Source organism: Apodemus sylvaticus, chromosome 1 (genome assembly GCF_947179515.1).
Source record: "Apodemus sylvaticus chromosome 1, mApoSyl1.1, whole genome shotgun sequence".
NCBI classification, from domain to species: domain Eukaryota; kingdom Metazoa; phylum Chordata; class Mammalia; order Rodentia; family Muridae; genus Apodemus; species Apodemus sylvaticus.
The window spans coordinates 60,376,801-60,398,845 of record NC_067472.1 but is presented as its reverse complement, the minus strand read 5'-3'; the positions used below and the strand labels follow the sequence as shown (position 1 = coordinate 60,398,845).

At 51.2% G+C, this 22,045-nt stretch overlaps 1 protein-coding gene across 5 annotated transcripts in view; it reads right to left on the bottom strand.

Annotated features, from left to right (window-relative positions):
- Window positions 1-22,045, bottom strand: part of Ano1 (anoctamin 1) — a 153,252-nt gene that overhangs the window by 19,096 nt on the left and 112,111 nt on the right. For 3 of the 5 annotated variants that reach the window (XM_052194265.1, XM_052194270.1, XM_052194289.1), the window contains 10 exons: window positions 16,425-16,507; window positions 14,354-14,365; window positions 13,719-13,790; window positions 10,693-10,770; window positions 9,663-9,737; window positions 6,495-6,696; window positions 6,215-6,326; window positions 5,779-5,836; window positions 2,531-2,631; window positions 1,420-1,565 (listed from right to left, as the gene is read on the bottom strand). In XM_052194265.1, coding sequence (XP_052050225.1) covers window positions 1,420-1,565; window positions 2,531-2,631; window positions 5,779-5,836; window positions 6,215-6,326; window positions 6,495-6,696; window positions 9,663-9,737; window positions 10,693-10,770; window positions 13,719-13,790; window positions 14,354-14,365; window positions 16,425-16,507 — 939 coding nt within the window. The remainder of the gene's footprint in view (window positions 1-1,419; window positions 1,566-2,530; window positions 2,632-5,778; window positions 5,837-6,214; window positions 6,327-6,494; window positions 6,697-9,662; window positions 9,738-10,692; window positions 10,771-13,718; window positions 13,791-14,353; window positions 14,366-16,424; window positions 16,508-22,045) is intronic. The other 2 variants (XM_052194276.1, XM_052194282.1) reach the window with 1 other exon arrangement.

Below are 22,045 nucleotides of genomic sequence, written 5' to 3'. Positions count from 1 at the left end.
GATAGAAAAGGGGGGGCAACTTATGGTGTCAGCTGGATTTCAAATGGGGCCAGAGGATGAGTTGGGTCCTAGACATGGAGGACTAATGTTTTTAGCCACTGTGGTCAGAGAAAACTTTTACTGGGGGACAACCAGAGTCCGGAAGGAAGGAAGGAAGGAAGGGAGGGAGGAAGGAAGGAAGGAAGGAAGGAAGGAAGGAAGGAAGGAAGGAAGGAAGGAAGGAAGGATCCATGTAGGTATTTAAGGGAGAGCATTCCACTAGAGGTACCACAAAGGCAGAGGCCTCACAGTAGCTCTGAGCTACATGCTTACAGGAACTGTGTGTGCAGTGTGAGCACAGCATAGGGCCTGGATGGACAGAAGGGAGCCTGGGAGGCCCCAGGGCCACACAGGCCGCACCTGGCTTTTCCCATCTCTCAGCATCCTTCCATGCAGGGATACTGGCTGTTAATGAGACTTACCCAGGCCTCCCTACGAGTACTGGCTTCATGCTGGAGTCACAGCAAGCCCAAGTAGAGACAAGTATCTTGCTGATCAGGAAGAAGAGAGAAGTCACAGACCCGAAAAAGGACTCTAAAGGGGTATGGCTATGATACCTCAAATGCTGGGGCCCTCCAGTGGAGCTGGTATTGTTGTTGAGGGAAGTAGAGGGAGAAGGAATTGTTGCTTGGCCTTGTGCGTCACAGTGTATGGCAGGTGACCATGTGTTGCCTGTCTTGGGCCTTTGGAAGGTGAGTTTGGAAGAAAAGGGACAGTGTTTATAGCCCGGAGGAAGAACAGAACCTAGAGCCAAGAGTCGAGGCCAGGCGTCTCCTGCTCCTGCTTCTGCCTGACACCCATGAAAGGGTGAGGGGCCCTGAGGGTCAGGTCATGGGCAGCCCAGCCCAGCCCACAGCCCTTTCCCTCTTTCTAACCTGGTAGTCTGTTTCCTGTGTGAAGGTCAGAGGTCAACTTCCTGCATCATTCCTCAGTCCATTTTATTTTTTTGGCACCCATGTCTTACTAGCACACATTAAGCAGGGTAGGCTAGGCTGACTGGCTAGTGAGCCCCAGGGAACCTCTTGTGTGCCTCCTCCATGCTGGGATTACAAGCACACATCACCATACGTTTTTTTTTTTTTAAATGTGGATTCAGGGATTGAACTTACATTCTAGAGCTGATAAGGTAATTTACTAACGCAGCCATCTCCCTAGATCGGTTTCCCTTTTTCTGTTTGTTTTGGTTTTTTTGAGACTGGGTCTCACTATGTAGCCCAGGCTGGCCTCAAACTCAAGAGCATCCTGCTTCAGCCTCCAAGTTCTGGGATCACAGGCAGGTATCAATCACTGTGCGGAGATCCATAGTCTTTGTCCGATCTGCATCCCCCATGGCCTGTGCTTCCCCCCCCCCCGCCCCTCCCTGGCCGGGATACTACTCACTCATTTCCATGTACTCAGGTGTGAGGCCGGCGAAGGGTTCGAGGTTGAAGTCCACCTCATAGCGCTGCTTCCGCTTCAGGTACTCCTCACGGTCAGAGGGGCTCTGCCTGCGCAGCTTCAGGTAGCGGATGAACTTTTTCATCTTCCTGCAGGGGGCGCTGTGTCAGTAAGCAGCCAGGGGTAGGGGATGCACTCACTGCACCTCTGAGTTACAAGTCCCTGACTGCTCTAAGTCAGAACCACTGGTTAGTGTCCAGAAAGAGGCATCCTTTTGTTTGTTGGTTGGTTGGTTTGGTTTTTGTTTGTTTGTTTGTTTGTTTCTTTTTCGAGACGGGTTTCTCTGTGTAGCCTTGGCTGCCCTGGAACTCACTCTGTAGACCAGGCTGGTCTCGAACTCAGAAATCTGCCTGCCTCTGTCTCCTAAGTGCTGGGATTAAAGGCGTGCGCCACCACCGCCCAGCTAAGAGGCATCCTTTTTATTGTTTTGTTTTGATTCAGAGTCTCACTATTAGCCCTGGCTGGCCTCGAATTTACTATGTAGACCAGGCTGGCCTCAAACACACTTCTCTTCTTTTCTTATGCTGGGAACAAAAGCATGTGCCACCATGCCCGGCTTGATGCCTGTTGGAAGGGGACTGAAAGCTCTGCCCTTCTCCCAGAAGTAACACAGCTCTGTTGGTTTCCTAAGATGCTGAAGGTCAGGGAGAGTGAGAGGCCACCTATTGCCATGGGAGGCCACCTATCAACCAGGAAGTGTGGGCTGTTCTGTGGCCTCTTCTCAGTACACCAAGGTCCTGGCTCCAGGGAACCTGCACCTCTGAGGAGCAAGATGAGGGGATTGACCCCTGCAGACACTCTGCCACTCAGCAGCCAGCATGCAGCCAGGCTGTGCGGCACCCTGAAGGTGGGACTCCACGTCTCCTTGTCTACAACGGGGCAATTTTTGCTCCATGTTTCCTCCTCATCTTTCTCACCTCTGGTTTCCTATCCCCAAAGAGGCTGATGCCTCACCTGTCATAGAGGCTACTTCTAGAGTCCACCCGAATGTCCCCCGCATGACTATTCCCCCCCACCCCCACCCCCCCCACCCCCCGCCGTGGGTACCACTCACGGGATGCCGATCTCGAAGAGGTTGTTCTGGATGAGCTGTTTGCCCAGCATGATGATGCTCAGCTGGATGCAGAGCTCCATGAGGCAGCCGCCCGGGGCACACTGCAGGAGAGAGGAGAGTACACACAGTAGGTCCAGTCTGGCTCTGGGTAGGGGGAGGCTGACCCTCAACTTGTGAGGTGACTCATGGTCTCTTAAACATTAGGTTCAGAGCCAGGGAGATGGTGGGTGGGTAAGAGCACTTGCTTGCAAGCATGAGTATCCAAGTCTGAATCCCAAACCTAGTGTGGTTGTGTGTTATCTCAGCATTGTGGGGCCGGGGCAGAGGCAAGAGGACACAAAGGTCTCTCTGCGCAGTCATCCTAGCTGCAATAGATAGTGAGCTTCTGATTCAGTGAGAGGCCCTATCGCAAGGCTTCAGGAGGAAAGTGGAAGAGGAAGACAACACCGGATATTCTCTTCTACCCGCCTCCAATGCACACACACACACACACACACACATACACACACACACACACACACACACACGCACACGCACACGCACACGCACACACATGCATATACGCACGTGCACACGCACACGAAAATGCACACTCATGCGCGCGCGCACATGCACGCGCGCGCGCGCGCACACACACACACACATACGCACATGCACACACTGGGGGTGGCTCACATCTACATCTTCTGAAACCTTGAGAATATAAGACTTTATTTTGGGAAGAAGTGTTCAGTGTCCTCAGGAGAACACAAAGATTTAGAGAGAGACAGCATCTGGAGTGATGCAGAGAGGGCCACCAAGAAGCCAGGCACGGTGGTACACACCCATAATCCCAGCACTGTAGAAGTCGGGGAAGGGGAAATCAAAGTCAAACTCAGCTATGTTAGTTCAAAGCCAAGCTAGGCTATGCTAGACCAAAGAAAAGAATAGGGTGTTGGCTCAGTCAGTGAAGAGCTTGCCTCACAAGCGTAAGAGGATGCCATGCAAGATGCAAAGAACACTTCACAGACTTTCTGTAAACGCCACACCTGTAGAGGAAGCCCTGGGGTGCCTGGTCAGATAACTGAAGTAGGTACCCTCCACTACTGGGATCATCCCGTGCCTGCCGCTCATCCCTTCGTGACTCATTTCACTTCTCAGGGAGGTGCAGTGTCCTCTCTAGTGTGGTATGGTGTGTGTGTGCGCGCGCGCTGCCTGTGTGACATGAACATGTGTGTGCATGCATGCATGTGGAAGGCAGAGGTCAGTCTTAGGAGTCAGTCATTTCTCAGGAGCCATATAGCTTGTTTTATTTTGTGTTTTTTTCACATTTTTATTTTAATCCATGAGTGCTTTGCTTGCATGTGTGTCTGTGTACCATGTATGTATGTGCCTGATGCCTATGGAAGTAGAAAAAGGGCATCAGATACCCTGGGACTGGACTTATAGATAGCCACAGTGTAGGCGCTAAGAATCAACCGGGGTCCTCTGCAAGAGTAGCAGATACCCTTAACCACTTGGCAGTCTCTCCAGCCCCCGTGGCCTTTTGCACAGGTGCTAGGGACCAGACTCAGGTCCTCAGGCTTGTACAGAAAACACTGCCCCATCTCTCCAGCCTCAGCCCTAGTTTTCTGATAAGCTGAGCTTTCTTGTGGGCTGGAAACGTTGACTGGTAATCTGGAAACCTGAGCCCCAGACAGCCCCAGATGCAATGGAGCAAGCCTGCAGGACCAGAGTCTGTGTCAGAAGATGACAGGGCCCGAAGCCAACAGTTCCCAGCACTAGGTCTAAGGACAGAGACGTGGATGCTGCCATGCTAAGGTTAAAGAGAATGCAGCTAAGGTTTACTCTTTCTTCTTAATTTATTTTAACCACAGAGGGAAATGGTCAAGGCTAACAAAATGGAAAGTAGCCCAAAGGAAGCTGAGAGAGAGAGAGAGAGAGAGAGACAGAGAGAGAAAGAGAAAGTGAGAGACAGAGACAGAGAGACAGAGACATGAAGGGGAAGAGAAAGGGAGGGGCCAAGGGGGCAGATGAGGGAGCAAGGGGTGGATATGATCAAAATGTGTTACATATATGTATGAACATGTAATGGGTCCCATTATGTGTAATTAATATGCACTGATAAAAGCAGGCCAGGTGCGATGGCTCTGTGGGTAAGGGTGTTTATCACTGAGCCTCAAGACCTGAGTTCAATTCTGGAAAACCTTGAGGTGGAAGGAGAGACCTGACTCCTGCAACTTGTCCTTTGGCCTCCATGCATGTGCCGCAGCATGCCCACGGATGCATACACACAAAAAATAAATGTACTAAAAATAGGACTAAAAAGGGGGCTGGGGAGATGACTGCCATATTAATTTAAATGCTCTTGTAAAGGATCTGGGTTCCCAGCATCTGTTATCAGTCGGCTCTTTAAGCAGCTGTAACTCCAGTTCCAGGCCATCTGATGCCCTCCTGTCTCTGCAGGCACCTGAACATATTTGATGTACATAGACTTAAGAAGGCACACATGTGGGCTGGAGAGATGGCTCAGCAGTTAAGAGCACTGACTGCTCTTCCAGAGGTCCCAAGTTCAAATCCCAGCAATCACATGGTGGCTCACAACCATCCTTAATGAGATCTGATGCCTCTTCTGCAGTGTCTGAAGACAGCTACAGTGTACTTATATATAATAAATAAATCTTTTTTTAAAAGGCACACATGTATACACATAACTAAGAAATCAACAAATCTTTATAAAATGAAAAATGCAAATATTTGAATCAAAAAATTATCAACAATAAAACTAGGTATGACTCCTTCTCCATCTTTCCCTCTCCCTCCTTCTTTCCTTGAGATGGAATCTCACTGTGTGGCTCAGGCTGGTTTCAGCTGAGATAGTGGGTGTGGACTGTCGTGCTCAGCTAACTTTTCCCCACTGGGATCCTGGACTGTGTAAATGGAAACCATGAACCAAGCGCGAGAATTTATGCCTCTGTTTCATGTCTGTGGCCACGTGATGTGACCAGCTGCTTCAAGCCCTCACTGCTTTCACTTCTATGCCATGATGTGCCCCCTGCACCCTAGAGCTGTGAGCTGAAGTTAACCCTTTCTCCCTTAAGCTGCTTTCGTCAGGGTGTTAATCACAGTGACAGGAAAAGAAACTATGACATTATAAATCTATGTGGATGTGTGAAGATGTGAGGAAGTATTCCCCCTGTGGTGCAGAAGCCCAGAGGACAGGAAGCTAAGCAGAAGGCTGCTGGGAAGGGGGTGGGGTGATGTGTTACCTCCTCCATCCGGAAAGAGCGGAAGATGTACACGTAGTCGCCAGGCCGACCAACAAACCTGAGAGAGTTGGGGTAGTGGTTAAGAAGGAGCTGCCACCCAAAGGGTCTGTGCTTCTGTGGATCCCCAGTCAGAGCCACCAGGATTTTAAACAGACTCTCTCCTTCCCCAGTGGGTCTTCAGTACACACACCTCTGCGCCACCTGGCCTGCTGGGACTATCAGAGGTTGCTGTCTTGGCTGCTGTCTGGGGTCTATATCACTAGGAAACCCCTATGCTCTGTCGACCCAGCCCTCCCCAGAGGATCATGGGCTGTGGAAGCTCCACTTCCTGTTTTCCCTGGGCTATGGGAGCCTCCCACCATCGAGAGGGACAAGGTAGGACAGAGCCTTCTACCAGAGTGCAGGAGGCAAGGAACCAGGGTGGAGGAGTTCCTACCGGCCTTTGAAGAAGGCGACATAGAAGATGGGAGTGTAGGAGTTCACAAACTTGAGCAGGAAGGCCTTGAATGTTAGCCTCTCCTCAAAGCTCTTCTCTGTCTTCGGGACCTCTGAGGAAAGACACATGGTGCTGACTGTGCCAGATGCTAGCCTCTCGAAGACAGCCCAGGCCAGGGGGAGTTGAGACTGGCTAGAACTCGGTGGCCAGGCTGCCCGCCCCAAGGCTGGCCCTCCCCCAGGTCCATGGCTGCCTGTGCTATCCTGCACGTGGTACTCACCAATCTTGGTGAGCCACCTGGCAATGCAGCCGTAGACTTCATCCAGCAGAATGATGACCACAAGGTTGATGATGACAGCGGTGGCTGTGACTGTAACCCGGATGTTGGACCGCACAGATGGGGAGGAGTTCATGGCCAAGGCTGCAGCTGTGGAGATTCTATAGATGATAACTCCGAGGACGATTGCAAATGTCACGGCAATCTGCAGGGCAGGCGTAGACACGCTTAGTGGGAATGGTAGGGGTGGTTTGGGAATGGCGAAGAGCTCCCGTGAACCTGCCCATCTGTTCCTAACCCCCAATTTTCCTGCGTCAGAACTAAAGCTGGAATTACTGAAGCACCCATCAGAGGCCAGGTGCTCTGCAGGAGTCAACCCACAGAGCAAGAATAACAGGTGGGAAGACTTCCAAGATCAGAGAGGTCGTGTGGCTGGGTCAAGGCGCCCAGCTCTGGGACAGGGCTTTGCCAGCTGGTCCTTCCAAGCCTAAAGTTTACCAGATCTAGGTACAATCCTTCCTTACTGTCCCCTATGGAGAGCCCAGGACACTAGCCACAGCCCCAGTGGCAGTTCTGGTGAAGCAGCTGTGGATGCTTCTTGCCTAACCTGGGGCAACTAAGACAGCAGACGTCTTAGACAGTGTGCAGGGCTGAGCCAGGTGCCCTCGCTGTGGCCAGGCAGGTGGCCAGAGTCGCCATCTCACAGATTTCTTGGAGCTACCTTCTAGCTCTTCCATGACAGCAGTCCCGAAGCTAGCCAAACCCATCTCAGGCTACAACATTCCATGGAACTCAGACCGTTGGTGTCTGAGAGATGGGTGGGAAGCTGGTGACAGGTTTGTTCCGCCGGCTACAGTCGTCTGTGTGGGTTCCTTTTCCTTTTGGCACAGGTCCATGGGTGAGACCCAGTCTCTACCCAGCCCAAGGGTGTGGACACCCTGCTCTAGGGCTTGCTGGGCGAGGGTGGGCATGTCTGAGGCTCGATAAGCAAAGTGTAGCTGGGCTTTAGCCACCCCTGTTGGGTTTGGCTGCTCTAGGTAGGCTCTGGCCCTTATGCCCCTGTGTCCATGATGGAGAGGAGGCCTTGCCCTTCTTGGCATGGCCCCTCAGGGCTCCCGGTGCTGCTGTTCTATGTTGCCCACTCAGGGGACATGGACTTTGGAATTTCTTCTGAAGACTTGCCCTGCACACTATAGGCCATAACCAGGCCTTTTCAGGCATCTGTTTGTCTGTACTGAACAGACAAAGACCCTGCCTGGGAAGCCATCTGCAGCCCCCACCGCACCCTGTAAGCACAAGGTCTGGATACCATGCCTTGAGCTGTGCCAGGCAGTGAGATTTTCCTTGGAACACCCCTCAGGGCTGCCAAGAGGCCGCTCCTGGCCATAAGTACGTCTCTTGTGCCAGCATGCTCTGGGTCTGTGGTGACTCAGCAGAGGCACCCCTCCACCCTCTTTCCTCCGAGGGAGCCACAAGCCATGTGCCCTGCACCTCTGGCTGGCCATGCACACTGATGTCTTCAGGCTTGGCATGTATGGGGCATCAGCATCTGTGCCTGAACAGAACTCTGGGGTCAGGGGTGAAGCTGCATCTCCATCAGCCATGAACCTGTATCTCTTGTGACGGGACCCTTTGGAAAAGACAACCAGCTGGTTTCTTACCTGTGTCTGTCTACGCTGGCTTCACTCACCTACCTCTGCCAGCTCACTCTATATTCCTTATTAAGCCTTTCTGCAGGGAAGGTAGGCAGGAGAAAAGGTTCTGACCGATGGGATACATTGTGGGAGGGTCTTGTGAGGAAGCCCCCTTCACAGATAGGCAGCCTCTGCTGCTCATCTTTTGCCCTGTTCTCAGCTTTCCTCCTTTCTTACCTGGAAGGCACAAGTGATGTTGGAGATGGAGTAGCGCTAAGGCATGATGAGTGAGGATGAGTGGGCAGAAGTCCAGAGAAGCCAGTGCCTCCGGTTACACTAGGCCCTAGGCTACCTGCCCTCTTCCTAACCCATCACTGGTCCTTTTGCTAGGAGCAGCTGAACTGTGGGGCTGCTGGAGTCACTTGGTCCCTGGGCTTTTGCCCTTCACTGGCTGAGGGCTGGGGGTGTCATCTCTGGTTATGCCTCAGCACCTGAGGGAACATACCACCCTCAAACTGAGGCTGAGAGTGTGTCTGTAGTCCCAGTTACACGACAGGCCAAGGTTAGAAGCGCAGAAACAGTCTGGGCAGCACAGACTTCATTGAACTGAACCAGAGCAAATAAGGCTGAGCTTGGCTTCCTGTGAGTTCCTGGCTTCTCCAGGGAAAGGTGGGTGAAGCTGAGGCCTGCACTGTCTTCCAGGAGAGGAACACCCTGCCTGGAAACCCAGCCTGGTGGAATGAGGGGCCCCGGGGCAGATGAAGACAGAAGCTGCTTTGCCCCTTCTGGCTTAGCATTCCAAGGAACAGCCTTTAGATCTGTTTCCTCACCAGCAGCATTGTGGAGTCAGGCCTGCCTAGCTGTGGAGACTGAATGGATGATTCCCTGGGAAGCCCTTGGGGCAGGTGGCTGATGGGAATCTTGGGCTGATAGACTAGCTGACTGTGCCAGGATCTTATCAAAATCTCCCAGGCTAGACAAAAGGTGACAAGTGGCCCGTGCCACCTGAAGGTTAAGAAAGATACAGGTGGTTTGAGGCAGAGTCCTGGTGGGGCCAACGGGAATGAGAGGCTCTTAAGAACCATGAAGCGTTTGCTGGGTCATTAGAATCAGTTTAGAGACACCTGTCCTGTTCTTCCTCTTTTTCCTAGATTTTGTTTTGATTTTACAGCCTCACTATGTAGCCCAGGCTGGCTTTGAACTTGTAGCAATCCTCCTGTTTCATCCTCTTGAGTGCTGGGATTACAAGAGTATACTACCATGCCTGACCATCTTGAGAAATTTTGTTACTGGTTTCTCTAAGAATTGTCAGTTTGGTTTTGAGGGCATAGAGAGCCCAGTGTGAGGCATGCCCCACTTAGGGAAAACTGTGTGCCACTGGATTCAGATCATATACCCCAGGACCACCACAAAAACAGCCCAGCCCATCTTAGGGATGGAAGAGGGGGTATCCCTCATTCCCTCTCTGTCTCACTGTGTCCCAAGATGAATGCAGGTTACCTCTGATTCCAAACCCCTCCAACCTTCTAGAACTTACCATGAAGATGATGGAGACAAGATTGGTGAAATAGGCTGGGAACCGGTCCCTCCACGTCAGCTTCACCTTGTCGGTCTGCAACATGAAACCATCTGCTCACTCACTGGGAACCACCCTAGTGGGTGGACAGGAGTATGCACAAAACCTCAGAGAAACTTCCAGAAAGTGCTGAGCAAACATGACGGCGCAGTGAGAGGAGAAGCACACAGGGCCTAGTCCCCTGGGAACAGGGTCACACGGTGACAGAGAAGGGAATGGTTTCAGGGCTGGGCTTCTCCTTTGCATGGGCATGGCACTGCCTACTGCTCCCTAAGAACTGCGCGGCCTACATCTGAGACACTCTTCTTTTTCTGCAACCTCCTATCCAGGGTTCTAGGTCCTAAGCTGCTGGGCCATTTGTCTGGGTGCAGACCATAATGGCTATTTCCCTCTTTGCTGAGCAGGTTGGAACAACTGGCTAGCACTGCCTGTTAGAACGTAGGGCACTGTAAGGCCATGTTGACCTGGGGCCACATAGCTCACTGAGGCTCTCTTGGGCCCTGAGCTGGCTGGCCTGGAGGGACGTTGGGAAGCATTTGGTCACTAGCCTCTTGGGCCTTCAGCTGTCTGGCCTGAAAGGACCTTGGGGAGCAGTTGGTCGCTAGCCTGGGTAGTTTCAAGTGTGCGTGGGAGGGGCTTTCAAAGACAAAAACATACTTGAGCCCAGCATGCTGGCACTGACGTCACATGGAAGGCCACTCATTCCAGAGGTGTCTGCATGCATGCTCATGAGACAACAAGAAGCAGTCGTGGACACTCATGACAAGCATGTCTCCAGAACCCCACACGAAGCTGCCTCTGCTCCCTGTGGATCCCTGACAGCCATGCAGTGACGTCGCAACACATGGCAGGCTGCAGATGGGCAGTGGGGAGGAGACACAGATGGGAATGTTCCGAGAACACACCACAGAGGTAGCCAGGGACAGACATAGTGGCCAAGAAGGCCTGCAAACGGTGTCAAGGCTTGGGTTGCCCCCAAACAGAAAAGTACCAATTTCACCCCTGCCATGGCTGTCCTAACCCTCTGCTTCCATTTGTTGGTCGGTTCTTCTGGAACATTCCGGCGCTTCTGAGGGTGGGTGGGGAAAGAGAGCACTGGGTGGCAGAATGGGGGCAGGGTATTGCTGATCTTGGATGTGGGTCTAGGCAATGGCTCACTCTCTGTGAGCACCATTTGCCAAGGCTGACCTAGGCTCTTGGCATTTTAAACACGTTAACACACAACGAAGTCTCAATTCAAGGTCAGGGCAAGGGGAACTAAAAGTTTCCAGAATAAAGAATCCAGCATACGGTTCCCATAGGCTCCTTCAGCAACATATCAGGTGGTGATTTCAATGGTTTAGAGCCTGGGAAACATGGGTCTGTCCCCATTACCACCCAGAGACAACAGAAAGGGGGCCACACCCAGAGGCACAGGTTGGTCTGCCAATCAGTGGTTGATCTATTTTAATAAACCGATTTCGTTTTTGTTTTTTGATTTTTGTTTTTTTTCCGAGACAGGGTTTCTCTGTGTAGCCCTGGCTGTCTGGAACTCACTCTGTAGACCATGCTGGCCTCGAACTTAGAAATCTGCCTGCCTCTGTCTCCCAAGTGCTGGGATTAAAGGTGTGCACCATCACCGCCCGGCAATAAACCAATTTCATGGGGCTGGGCTGTAGCTCAGTTGGTAGACTGGGTCCCCAGCCCCACACAAACACATGGCAGTGTCACATCCCTGAAATCCCAGCACTCTGGAAGATGGAGGCAGGAGGATTAGAAATTCAAGGTCATCTTCAGTTATATAGGTAGCTGGAAGCCAGTGTGGGCTCTATAACCATGGGCCGGCAAGAAGGCTCAGCTGGTAAAAGTGCTTATGGCCAAGACAGCTGACTTGTTTTCAGTACTTCAGGACCCACACACTATGGAAAGAGAGAACAGACTTCCTAAGGTTGTCTTCTGATTGCCACACGTGTGCTGTGTCATAGACATACAAATAAATGTAATTAAAAAATGAATTAAAACCACATGAAGTAATTTTGTCCAATAACTGGGGAAAATCAATACAAAGATGTCACTAAGAGCCACACAAAACAGGAGAGAGAATGTGGTTATATAAACCCAACAGGCTCAGGGCCACCGACCTCCTGGAAGCCTGCAAAAAGCCTAAAACTCCGAAACTCAAAACCAAAACAGTGCAAAACCAAACCAAACCAACCAACAAACAAAAAAGAAGAAAAACACACCCTCCTAAAATCTTTGTGGTTCTCTTGTGATCCAAGAGTTGGGGCTGAAACGGAGGTAGGGCTGAACCGAGGCAACTCCTGCTCTCTGAAGTTGCTTGCTGTGACACAGGTGTGTATGGGGCTGCAAACCTCTGTGGCTTTAGGAATAAGCAAACACTTCTCTGTGTTCATTCCAGTCTGAGATCTGTGACCAGAAAGCCATTAGGCCCACAGTACTGGGGGCTCAGGATGACTCCTGCGATTTCTCCAGGAAGGCTTAGGCCCAGGGAGGTACCCGGGGGATATGACTGGAGCTTGTAGGGTCTCTCTTGGTGAGGCCACCAGGTTGTATACAGAAGGAACTGCCTGGTTGATCTGTTAAGTCAGACAGATGGCTTCTGGCTGGTGTGTCTAATATAAGGGTTGTACATGGCCTACCACAGCTATGGATGTGGTCCAGCATAAAATTATAAACTTCAAACATAATTTTTTTTGCCATTTATTTTTGTAATTTGAATGTAAGGCTGTCTCAACTCTATAGATGACAATGTCATGCCTCAGTGTCAGGACTCCAGACACACCTGAGAGTGACCCAATTGCCTATATAGTTTTATTCTTTTTGAGACATGGTCTTAGTGTCTAGACCTGGTTGTTCTAGAACTCACTTGTAGACCAGACTGGCAGAGATCTACCTACCTTTGCCTCCCGGGTGCTGGGATTAAAGGTGTGTGCACCACCGCATCTGACATGCTTACTTTTTTCATTCTTGAGTTCTGCTCAATCCTTTTGGGGTATTCTGGGAGATGTGTCCCCTTCATGGCTACAAGAGTGGAGCCTTGGACCTGCATGCCTGAAGCCTCTACTGTACCCACCTCCATGTAATTGTAAAGACTGTACCTGGAGGCTTGGTACCATAAGCTCCGTACATGGGACATGATAACAAACAAGGTAAGAGCCCACGGTTTGTCTTGTTACTCCAGAGGCTGAAGGGGCAAGGGTATCAGGAAAACCATGAGCCTGGAAGAGCTTTCTTCTAACTGGCCAGTACCGCCCAGTACCAACATGACTTAGTACTGGAGGTACTGGCATGTCCCCCTCATGTGAAAACCATCAATAACAAACAGGTCAAGCGCACTGCACATACAAGCTGCCAATCAGAACAAAAGGCTCGGGGACAGTTTATTATTGAAAGACAGTGACCTGAAGCACATTACAATACCCACATCTTCTCCTTGTCCCTATGTCCTAGACTCTAGGATATAGAGAGACAAGAAGCTCACAGACCCGGATCTACAAATGCTCCCAATTCATTGTTCAACACAGAACACAGATTGCACAGGGTGGGTAGGGCAGCGCCTGCCCAGCAACAAGATCTAGTGTGATGTGTTTGCTGAACTTGAGGTCAATTTCAGGATACATCAGGGGACAGTCTAGAGCAGAGCTGGGCCAATTCTGTTCCTTTGGTCCAATCTGGCCCTGGGCCTGTTTTTGTAAATAAAGTTTTATGGGAACACAGTCTAGCATATTTGTTTACCTTTTGTCAATAGCCCTGTTCACACTCTAGTGGTGACGCTGAGTAGCTGTGGTGTAGACTTACACAGCTTAAATATTTACAATCTGAGCTAAGCTGCCGACTGCAGAGAGCACACAGTATTTGTTGACACCTGTCTATACCTGGGAACATATAGTTTTTGCTGACAAAATATAATATTTACTGATTCCTGGTCATACCTAATAAACAGTAGTGTGTGCTGACCCCTGGCCACACCTCAGACACACAGCATCTCACTGCGGGAAGTAAAGAGCAGAACTGTACCTCTTTGTTTCTGGATTCTTTTCTCAATGACTTCTCTAAGACTCGGGCTTCATACTCTGCTCTGGGATGATCCTGAGAAAGACAGCAAGTCAAGAGAGAAGGTATTAGTGCTGAGCCCTTCCACATGAGTTCATGTATTTGCCTTGGGGACCAGTTCACAGCTGGCTGTCATATTTCTAACATTAAACTCCCTGAACCTGGCCTGAAATCTCAGCCCTGGACTTCCCCCCTCTCACTAGGAACCCCACCCAGCTCAATGGAATGGCCCGAGGGTCTGGCTTCTGTGTCCTGCATAGGGTCTTGGCTATGTCAGGCTTCAATGAACACCCAGCTGTGAACTGACCCTCTGAAACATTCTGCGGAGTAGCCACTGGCATCAAAAGAGGCGGAGTGAAAGGCAGTAAGCGCAGGCAGGCTGGAGGTGCCAGGCCTCAGGGAGCCGAGAGCAGTTCAGCAGAAGGTGCTGGAAGGAAAGAACAGGTTAGGTGAGACCAGGAGAAAGCAGAGCCCAGGTGAGAGCCATGAGGAGATGTCCGGTGGAAAGACAGGAGCGTGTGTGCGAGCGAGCGCGCGAAGGTCCCTCTCCCCAGAGACAGGCTAGAGGAAGCAGAGTGACCAAAAAAATAATTCCAAACCTTGACAGCTTCCTGCAGGGAACCGGGAACAAAGACAAAAGCAGAAAGAAGCATTACTGAGGTTGTTTATTTGTAGAACCTGGATGGCGGCAATGCCCAGCAGAACAGGGGTCTGGATGCCTGCCATTTCCAGATGCCAGTTGTGCAAGCTTCCCACAATTCTCAGCTCAGTGGAGAAGCGCACAGAGCAATGACCTGGTTTCCTTCTGCATCCAACCAGCCTGGGGTTCAGACCGCTGTCGAGGCAGCCTCTTTACCTGAGGCCATCCACTCCCAGGACCGTGGCCAGCCATGGGACATGAGTGGCTTACTTTGGGGGATTCACTCCAGCCAACTGAGGTTGCATGCCCGGTGGTCTCAGGGATACCTCTCAGAAATCAAGCCCTAGGGATCTTGGGGGTGGTGGGGTCAAGATGGGGGGTAGTGACTTATTCCCCTCAGCTTTCAGGAGACCTTGCAAGTGTGCCCACCAGGACAGTAAGGCCCAGCTAGTGTTTCCTCTATTGAAATTATCAGCATGGAAACAGCAACCAAGGAGAGGGGCCCCCTGGGGGTCAGTGGGTCCACCCAGGCCAAAGCTCCTCCTGCACTGGATACAGAGCACTGGTCATTTGTGAAATGGACTCAGGGCAGAAGAGGACAGACACTATTACGTGGGTAGGGGGCAGGTGAAGCCCAGCTGGGAGTAGCCAAGTAACTCTCTGGGAAGCTTTCTGTGCCCTGGGCACAGATATGCCCCAGCAGAGACCTCCCCAGTCTGGTCAAGTGAGGCTTGCTTCTCAATGTCTTTGGGGCCATAAAGGGCACTGGGAACAGAGATGTTAACCAATATACTGTAGGTCACACAGCAGTCTCAGATCAAATGAAGTCAGTCGAGTACAGCAGTTCCAGGGCCCTGGCTTATAACTATAACCTGTCTGCCAAGCTGGGAACATGGAATGACATGGCTTCTGCATGGAGCAGAAGCTACCATAGGCTCCTTGAAAGGTGCACGTGGCCAAGAGTAACCAGCAGACTGTGAGGGTGTGAGCTGTGTGAGCTTTATAAGGGCACATAGCCGGGGCTTAGCACTTGTATCAGCACTTGTCTACTGTGGTTTAAGCACCAGAGCGATGGAAGGAGGGAGGGGGAGACAGATTTGTGACACATCAAAAACATAAAAGGGGCCTCACTTATAAAAACGTAAGCACGGGAGGGGCATCGGCAATGTAGCTGAGACGGGACGGGACAGCGTGTGCCTGCACAAGGCACCTGCCTGCCATCCCAACCCTCCAGACACAGAGCCTGGAAGGTTGGGAGTTCAAGGTCATCCTTGATTATGCAGCAAGTTAGAGGCAGCCACAGCTACAATCTCAAAGGGGGGATTGTGGGGTGGGCATGCCATTGTTGGGGTGTGCCTCAGCCCTGTAACCCCGGCTCCCGGGACGCTGGCTCCTGAAGACTGTACTGTAGGAAGTGAAGGAGATAGCATGATGCACCAGGCTGTGGCCATGCCTCAGCGTGAGCAGGGAACAGCCTGCTCTATGTCAAGGTTCTCCTTGGGGTGACAGCATTTCCTCATGACCCTAACAGGGGATTCCTGTTGGAGATGACAGTCAAGGGATTCTGGGCAGACTCACTGTCCCTGACTACAGGGCCATCTACCAGTGAGCATCTTCCGCTTTGGAACACAGCCACGTTTGCTTTGAGCCAGTTATTAGAGGTTTTGCCGGGCTTCTCAACCTCCTCTGCTTGTAGACAGGAATGATTTGGATGGAGGACAGAGAAGAAGGCGGCCTGTAGACAGCAGCGAGTCCCTGCCCACACCCCACAGCCGCAGATGTGATGAGGTCAGCATGGGGAGCCCTGGCCAGCACCCACACTCGTGGGTGTTGTGTCTTTGGGAGCATGGAGACAGAAAACACTGGTAGATGGAAAACAGTTGCCCTGGCAACCGGGGAATACCAGGGCGATGAGTGGAGGAGCCACAGGAACCACGCCTGGGATCAGGGGCCAGTCAGGACCTGGGGCATCCACGTGAGCCAGAGGAGATGGCAGAGGGGGCCCGGGGAGGACAGACACAGCCACTCACCTCCTCCTCCTCGAAGCCTGTGAGGTCCCATCGGTAGTTGAGTCTCATCTGCTTCCGTTTCCAGTGTTCCATGAAGGTGGCAGCTGTGGGATGTTGGGAAGCCATCAGGGCCACTGGGCACCCTGGATGCAGAACCTGTCCCTTCTGTGCTGCTGGCTGAGCAAAGGCCAGAGCCACACTAGTAAACAGGTTCAGCCTTCTCACTGACCCTGCCTGGACATTGCTTTCCCATTTTGCAGATGAGGAAACTGAGGTAGATGTAGGCTCTGGCCAAGGTCACTTGGCTAGGCAGAGAGAGGTAGACTGGCTAGCCTCTGACCCTGGCCTCTAGTAATATTGCTCATTGCTCTCAGGGACCCTGGAGCACAAGTGTTGAGGGGTCTTGAGGTCAGAAAAGGTAAGGGTGAGCTAGACCCTCACACTAGCATTCAGCCCTAAAGGCGTCCCTTGTATCTGTCTGCTGACTGTGCCACTGTGTCCCAGCGTTCTGTTTGCTTGCTTGTTTGTTTACTGACAGGGTCCTGTACACCCAAGTCTGTCTTTGAACTTGCTGTGTAGCTCTGATGGTTGGTTTTACTTGTCAATTTGCCCCAATCTAGAATCACTTAAGAAAGGAGTCTCGAGCCAGCAACTGTGTAGATCAGATTGGCCTGTGGGTATGCCTGCAGGGGATTTTCTTGATAGTCAAAGACCCACCCTGAATGTGAGCAGAACCACTTCATGGGCTGGGCCTTAAAATGTATAGGCAAAGAAGGCAAGCTGAGAGGAAGCCTTGGGAAAACCCGATTTCCCTGCCCCGACTTGCAGAGAAGACAGGTCTGGACCATTATACCTTAGAACTGCGTTATATTCCTTATAGACTAACCAAATGTTTGAATGTCACCTCTTCTAGGAGAGGCGGATGACACCCCCCCACCCCTTCCCCCACAAACACACTCCCCACTCCCAGCCCTGCTGCCCATACACACCCAGGGTCAGAACACACCAGCCAAAGGCTGGAGAGGCTCAGCAAGACAGCACTGGCTGCTCTCCTAAAGGACCCAGGTTCAGTTGGCAGCATCCACATGGGGCTCACAACTACCAGTAACTCCGGTTCCAGGGGATATGTTGCCCTCTTCTGACCTCTGAAAGTACTACACTCAAATGCAACCCATACATACACTCCAGTGTATGGATATACATACATATACATCTTAAAAGAAAACATATCAGCCAACCCCTCACAGGATGCTACAGTGCAGGTATAGGAGCATCTTCTAAGACTCAGTGCTGAAGTTTGATCACCACCGTGAGCTATGAAGACAGGAAGCTAATCCCACTGTGCTGTTCAGGGGTGGAGCCTTCAGGAGCCAATTAGCTCATAGGTCCTCAGGATGGAGCCTAGTGACTGAGCCCCTGCAGCTCTGTGAGGAAAGGGAGAGAGTTTGCCTAGTGAGGCCCTGTACTGCCAGCACCAAGGCCATCCCTAGAGGCGGGCTCTTGACCTTGAGCCTCCAGTACCACGAGTCAATGTGAACCTCTTTGCTCTATAAAGTGACTCCATCTCAGACATTTCATTGTTGTATGAAAAAGGAATGGATACAGGACCAATCCCAGACTTCATTTGTTCCTGCCACCTTTTAGGACAATCCCTGTCTACAGGGTTGGCTTTTCTAGGTATCTGGGACAGGAATAGGGCCTGACTCCTCTGTTCATAGTACACCTTGGATGCCTGGCCCAGACTGGCTCTCCAGTGTTCACTGATGGATGGGTGATTTATGAACGTGCAGCTTGTGAAAGTAGACACAACAGCTGAATGTTTGCTGTGACGACTGCCCTCAGGAAGTCAGTGGAGGCAGGGGGATGGTCATCAGAGCTTGAGATTCTTGGGCTGCCACATGCAAGATGCTGTGCCAAGAACTGTCATGCAGAGTACCTCTGTGAGAACCTGCAGTGACTGGCCAGGGTTGATTTCCCACTGTCTTACAAAGGAGAAAAATGAGGCTCACAGGTTGTAACTGGCCTGTCTGATAAGTGGGGACATCAAGACAGAAATAAGATGCCCCATTTGGGAATCCTGGTAGGGGCTTCTGGAAGTCAGAGACCCGAGGATATGGCCACAGTCCCAGGACAAAGGGAGAAACATCCTAATGCCCTTTCTTACTACTTCAAGCTATGCTGGAGAGATAGCTCTGTAGTTAAGAGCAATTGCTGCTCTTTCAGAGGACCAAGGTTCGATTCCCAGCATCCCACATGTTAGTTTACAATCATTTGTAACTCCACTTCCAGGGCACCTGATGCCCTCTTCCAGTCTCTGTGGATACCAGAACACATCTGAAACATGTGCAGGCAAAACATTCATACATACACACACACACACACACACACACACACACACACACACACACACGTATACAAATCTAAATCCTACTTCTATATGAGACTCAAAGCAGGACTGTAAGAGAGTAGAGGACCTGAGTTCAGTTCCCAGCACCCACACGATGCTCACAGCCACCTGTAACTCCTCTTCTGCTCCAAGAGTTCACACTTGTACATAGCACTCAAACGCACTCAGCACACACATACAAATACATTAATCAAAACAAAACAACCCAAACCAAATGGGCCAATGATGTGAAAAGAGAATTCTCAAAAGGAGACATGCAAATGAGCATCAGGAAACTAAAAACCACAACCACAACGACTCAAACAAAAGAAAAACAATCAGGAACAAAAATCTTCCTTCACAACAGTCAAGATAAGACCCCCCCCCAAAAAAAAAACAAAAAATAATGTTGGTCAAGTCACAAAGAAAGGGGAATGTTTGTTTATGTTTGCTTATGTCTGGTGGGAGACTACACAATCTTGGCCATTGTTCAAAGCACAGGCGCTTCAGAAACCTAGGGCCGGGAGCAACACACCATCAGCCATCCAGCTACTGGGTGTCTATGCAAGGGCAGTGTCAGCAGCCCCAAGGGAAGCACCCGTGCATAGGGCAGTGCTGTTCAGGACAGTTAAGATGTAGCACTCCGCAAGCATGCATGAGTGAATGGGTGGATGCGGAGCATGTGCTGGGTACATGCAGCTGTGTCTTAGACATAAGGAGGCGCAATTGCCATTTTTATTGATGCAGTGGGACTGGAGGCCATGACAGGAAGTCATAACACAGGGATGGAGACTGAGAAGAGGCAGGTGCTGTCATCAGAGGTTAGCAGAGGCCTTCTGCACTTAGTTAGTCACAGGCCCCGTGGCACACATCAGCTGGGTTCTGTGCTGGGATGGAGCAGAGGGTAAGACCATGCCCAGATGAGGTTACAGGAAGGGGTCAAGGAGGCTCAGACAGAAGCAGGGTCAGAATCTCAATGCTGGGCATCAGATCAAGGGAGGAAAGTCCTTTCCACACGGGCTGAGCAAAGGTCGGAGGGAAGCCAACCACTCATCTCCCTAGGACTCCTGTGGTCCTGATGATGCTTGCCATTGTGCTGACATCTGCACCACACATCCCATCATATACCAGCATGCTCCCACATGGGAACCCCCCCCCCCCCAGGGCTACTGCTGCTTAGATAATACACCCCACTTCATAGATACAAACTGAGACACAGGTGCAACGGGGCCTTCTTTATAAATGGCGAGACCTGCACCCTGATCTTGTGACAGCAGCGTGGCTTGTGGAGGGGAAACTTTCTTTGTCCACACAGAGGCTGAGCCATCCATGGAGTCCAAAATAGCAAGATCACCACCCTGGCTTGGGATAAAGAGCTAGGACAGCACAGGACAGACAGGAGGATCCGGGCCAGGGGTGGAACATCACAGAGCCAAAGTCCTGCTTCCTTAAGCATTTGTTTTGGCTACAGTGTGTTACACAATTGTCTTCACTTGGAGGATCCTGCTGGGTGGTGAGAGTGTCTCTGGATCTGCCTGGATCAGACCTGGGCATGAGCTCTGTATGCTCCCAGAATCCTTCAGGTGGCCCTGCTCTTACCACCCAGCTCTTCTGAAGGACACTGCCTATATCAGTCAGCACAGCCCAGGTCAGGGACTGAAGTCTTGAAATTGTTCTGTGTGGCCCCAAATATGAAAACGTCTAAAATATTTATGGCAAATCTTTTCTTGGGCTCTGGGGATTTGAACTTAGGTCCTTATGCTTGTACAAGTGCTCCTGATGACCTGGCAACCTCACTGTCCCCAGATTTTTTTTTGTTTATTTGTTTTTTGTTTTTAAATACTGGCTGAGCTCAGAGCTAGCCAATGATGATGGTATGAACCCTAATCAGTCATTTGTGCATTAGCTCCCTGACAGACTTCTGTTCATATAAATCCTAAATCTCTATGTTGCAGTCCCCAGCTTCAAAGAGATGGTGTGGGAGGTGGGGCCACTGGGGTCCCTGAGGGTAGAATTGGAGCCCTTACTGAAGGGCTCTCTATTGTGTGAGGACACGGTGAGAAAGAGGAACCTATGCATCAGGATCTGGTACCCCCAACAGGATCTGAATCTGGGATATCCGGCCTTCAGGTCATGCAAAGAAATGGGGTCTGCTCCCTGAGTGGTGCCTGTGATACCACTGTCCCCTTCAGGGGAGTTGCTTGCTCCATCAGGGCTTGGAGCCGGGTTCCCAGGGAGTTACAGGGCCTGGGACTCCCTGCTGCCTAACCTTCAGTGCAGACAATGGCATCCTGGCATTTTTACATGGGTCACTGGGACCCAATCTCCTCGCTACAGAAGTTCAGCTCGTGAACCACCACTGGCCTTTTGATCCCAGCCGACAGCTGCATTGTAACTTTGCCCATGTCCCCTTCCAGCTTGGGGTGATGGGGCCCAGTCTGGGACACCACCATCAAATCTCAGGCTCCAGTCTTGACAAGTCATTCAGAAGTCCCTCCAGACCCTGCCGCTGGGCAGAAAGCACCGTCCTTTGTTCTGTGCAAAACTGACAGATGACTGAGACCTGTGATTATTCTATAATGTCAGAAAATTGATGGTGGCAAATAGCTAAATGGGCTCAAAGTTGCTCAACGTGACATTTCATTACGAGCTTTAAGATGTCAGACATCGCAGGCAGGAGCCGTCGGAAGCCAGGATTGCAGAGCCCACGCTAGTGAGGCAAAGATTAAAGAGCAGTTTTAAAGATTAAAACAGCAGTTCTGGGGGATACTGAGCCCCACTCCTCATCAGTCAGCAGGGAACAGTACCGCAGGCCTGCCATTGTGCAGAGCTGGGAACAGCTGGAGCTCAGGAAAAGGCTTCAATGGAAGGAGGGATTTGGGGAGAACTAATCCTTCAGAGGGTAATGAAAGGGTAATTGATGAGGGATTTGAGATCTCCGCCAAAGGCCCTTGACAGCTCGCAGTGCAAAGGACCCAGGATGGGTTTTCCTGCTTACTTTACTTCTTCCCGCAGCTCCCTCCAGTGGGCCCCTTCTTGTTTCTTTCCTTTGGACGGTAAGCTTCCTTTCTCTGAAGCAAGGCCTCTTTCTCTCAAATGGGTGGGCGTGGAGTGAGCCAGTACTTGCTTCTCTATTTGATGGACAGGCACACAATGGAGACATGCTGGTGAGACCCCCAGCCTCAGAAGAATGAAAGCTTCTAGCTGCTCTTCCTCAGGCCTGGCAGCGCTTTGAAGGTGCAGAGTAACGGGGTCT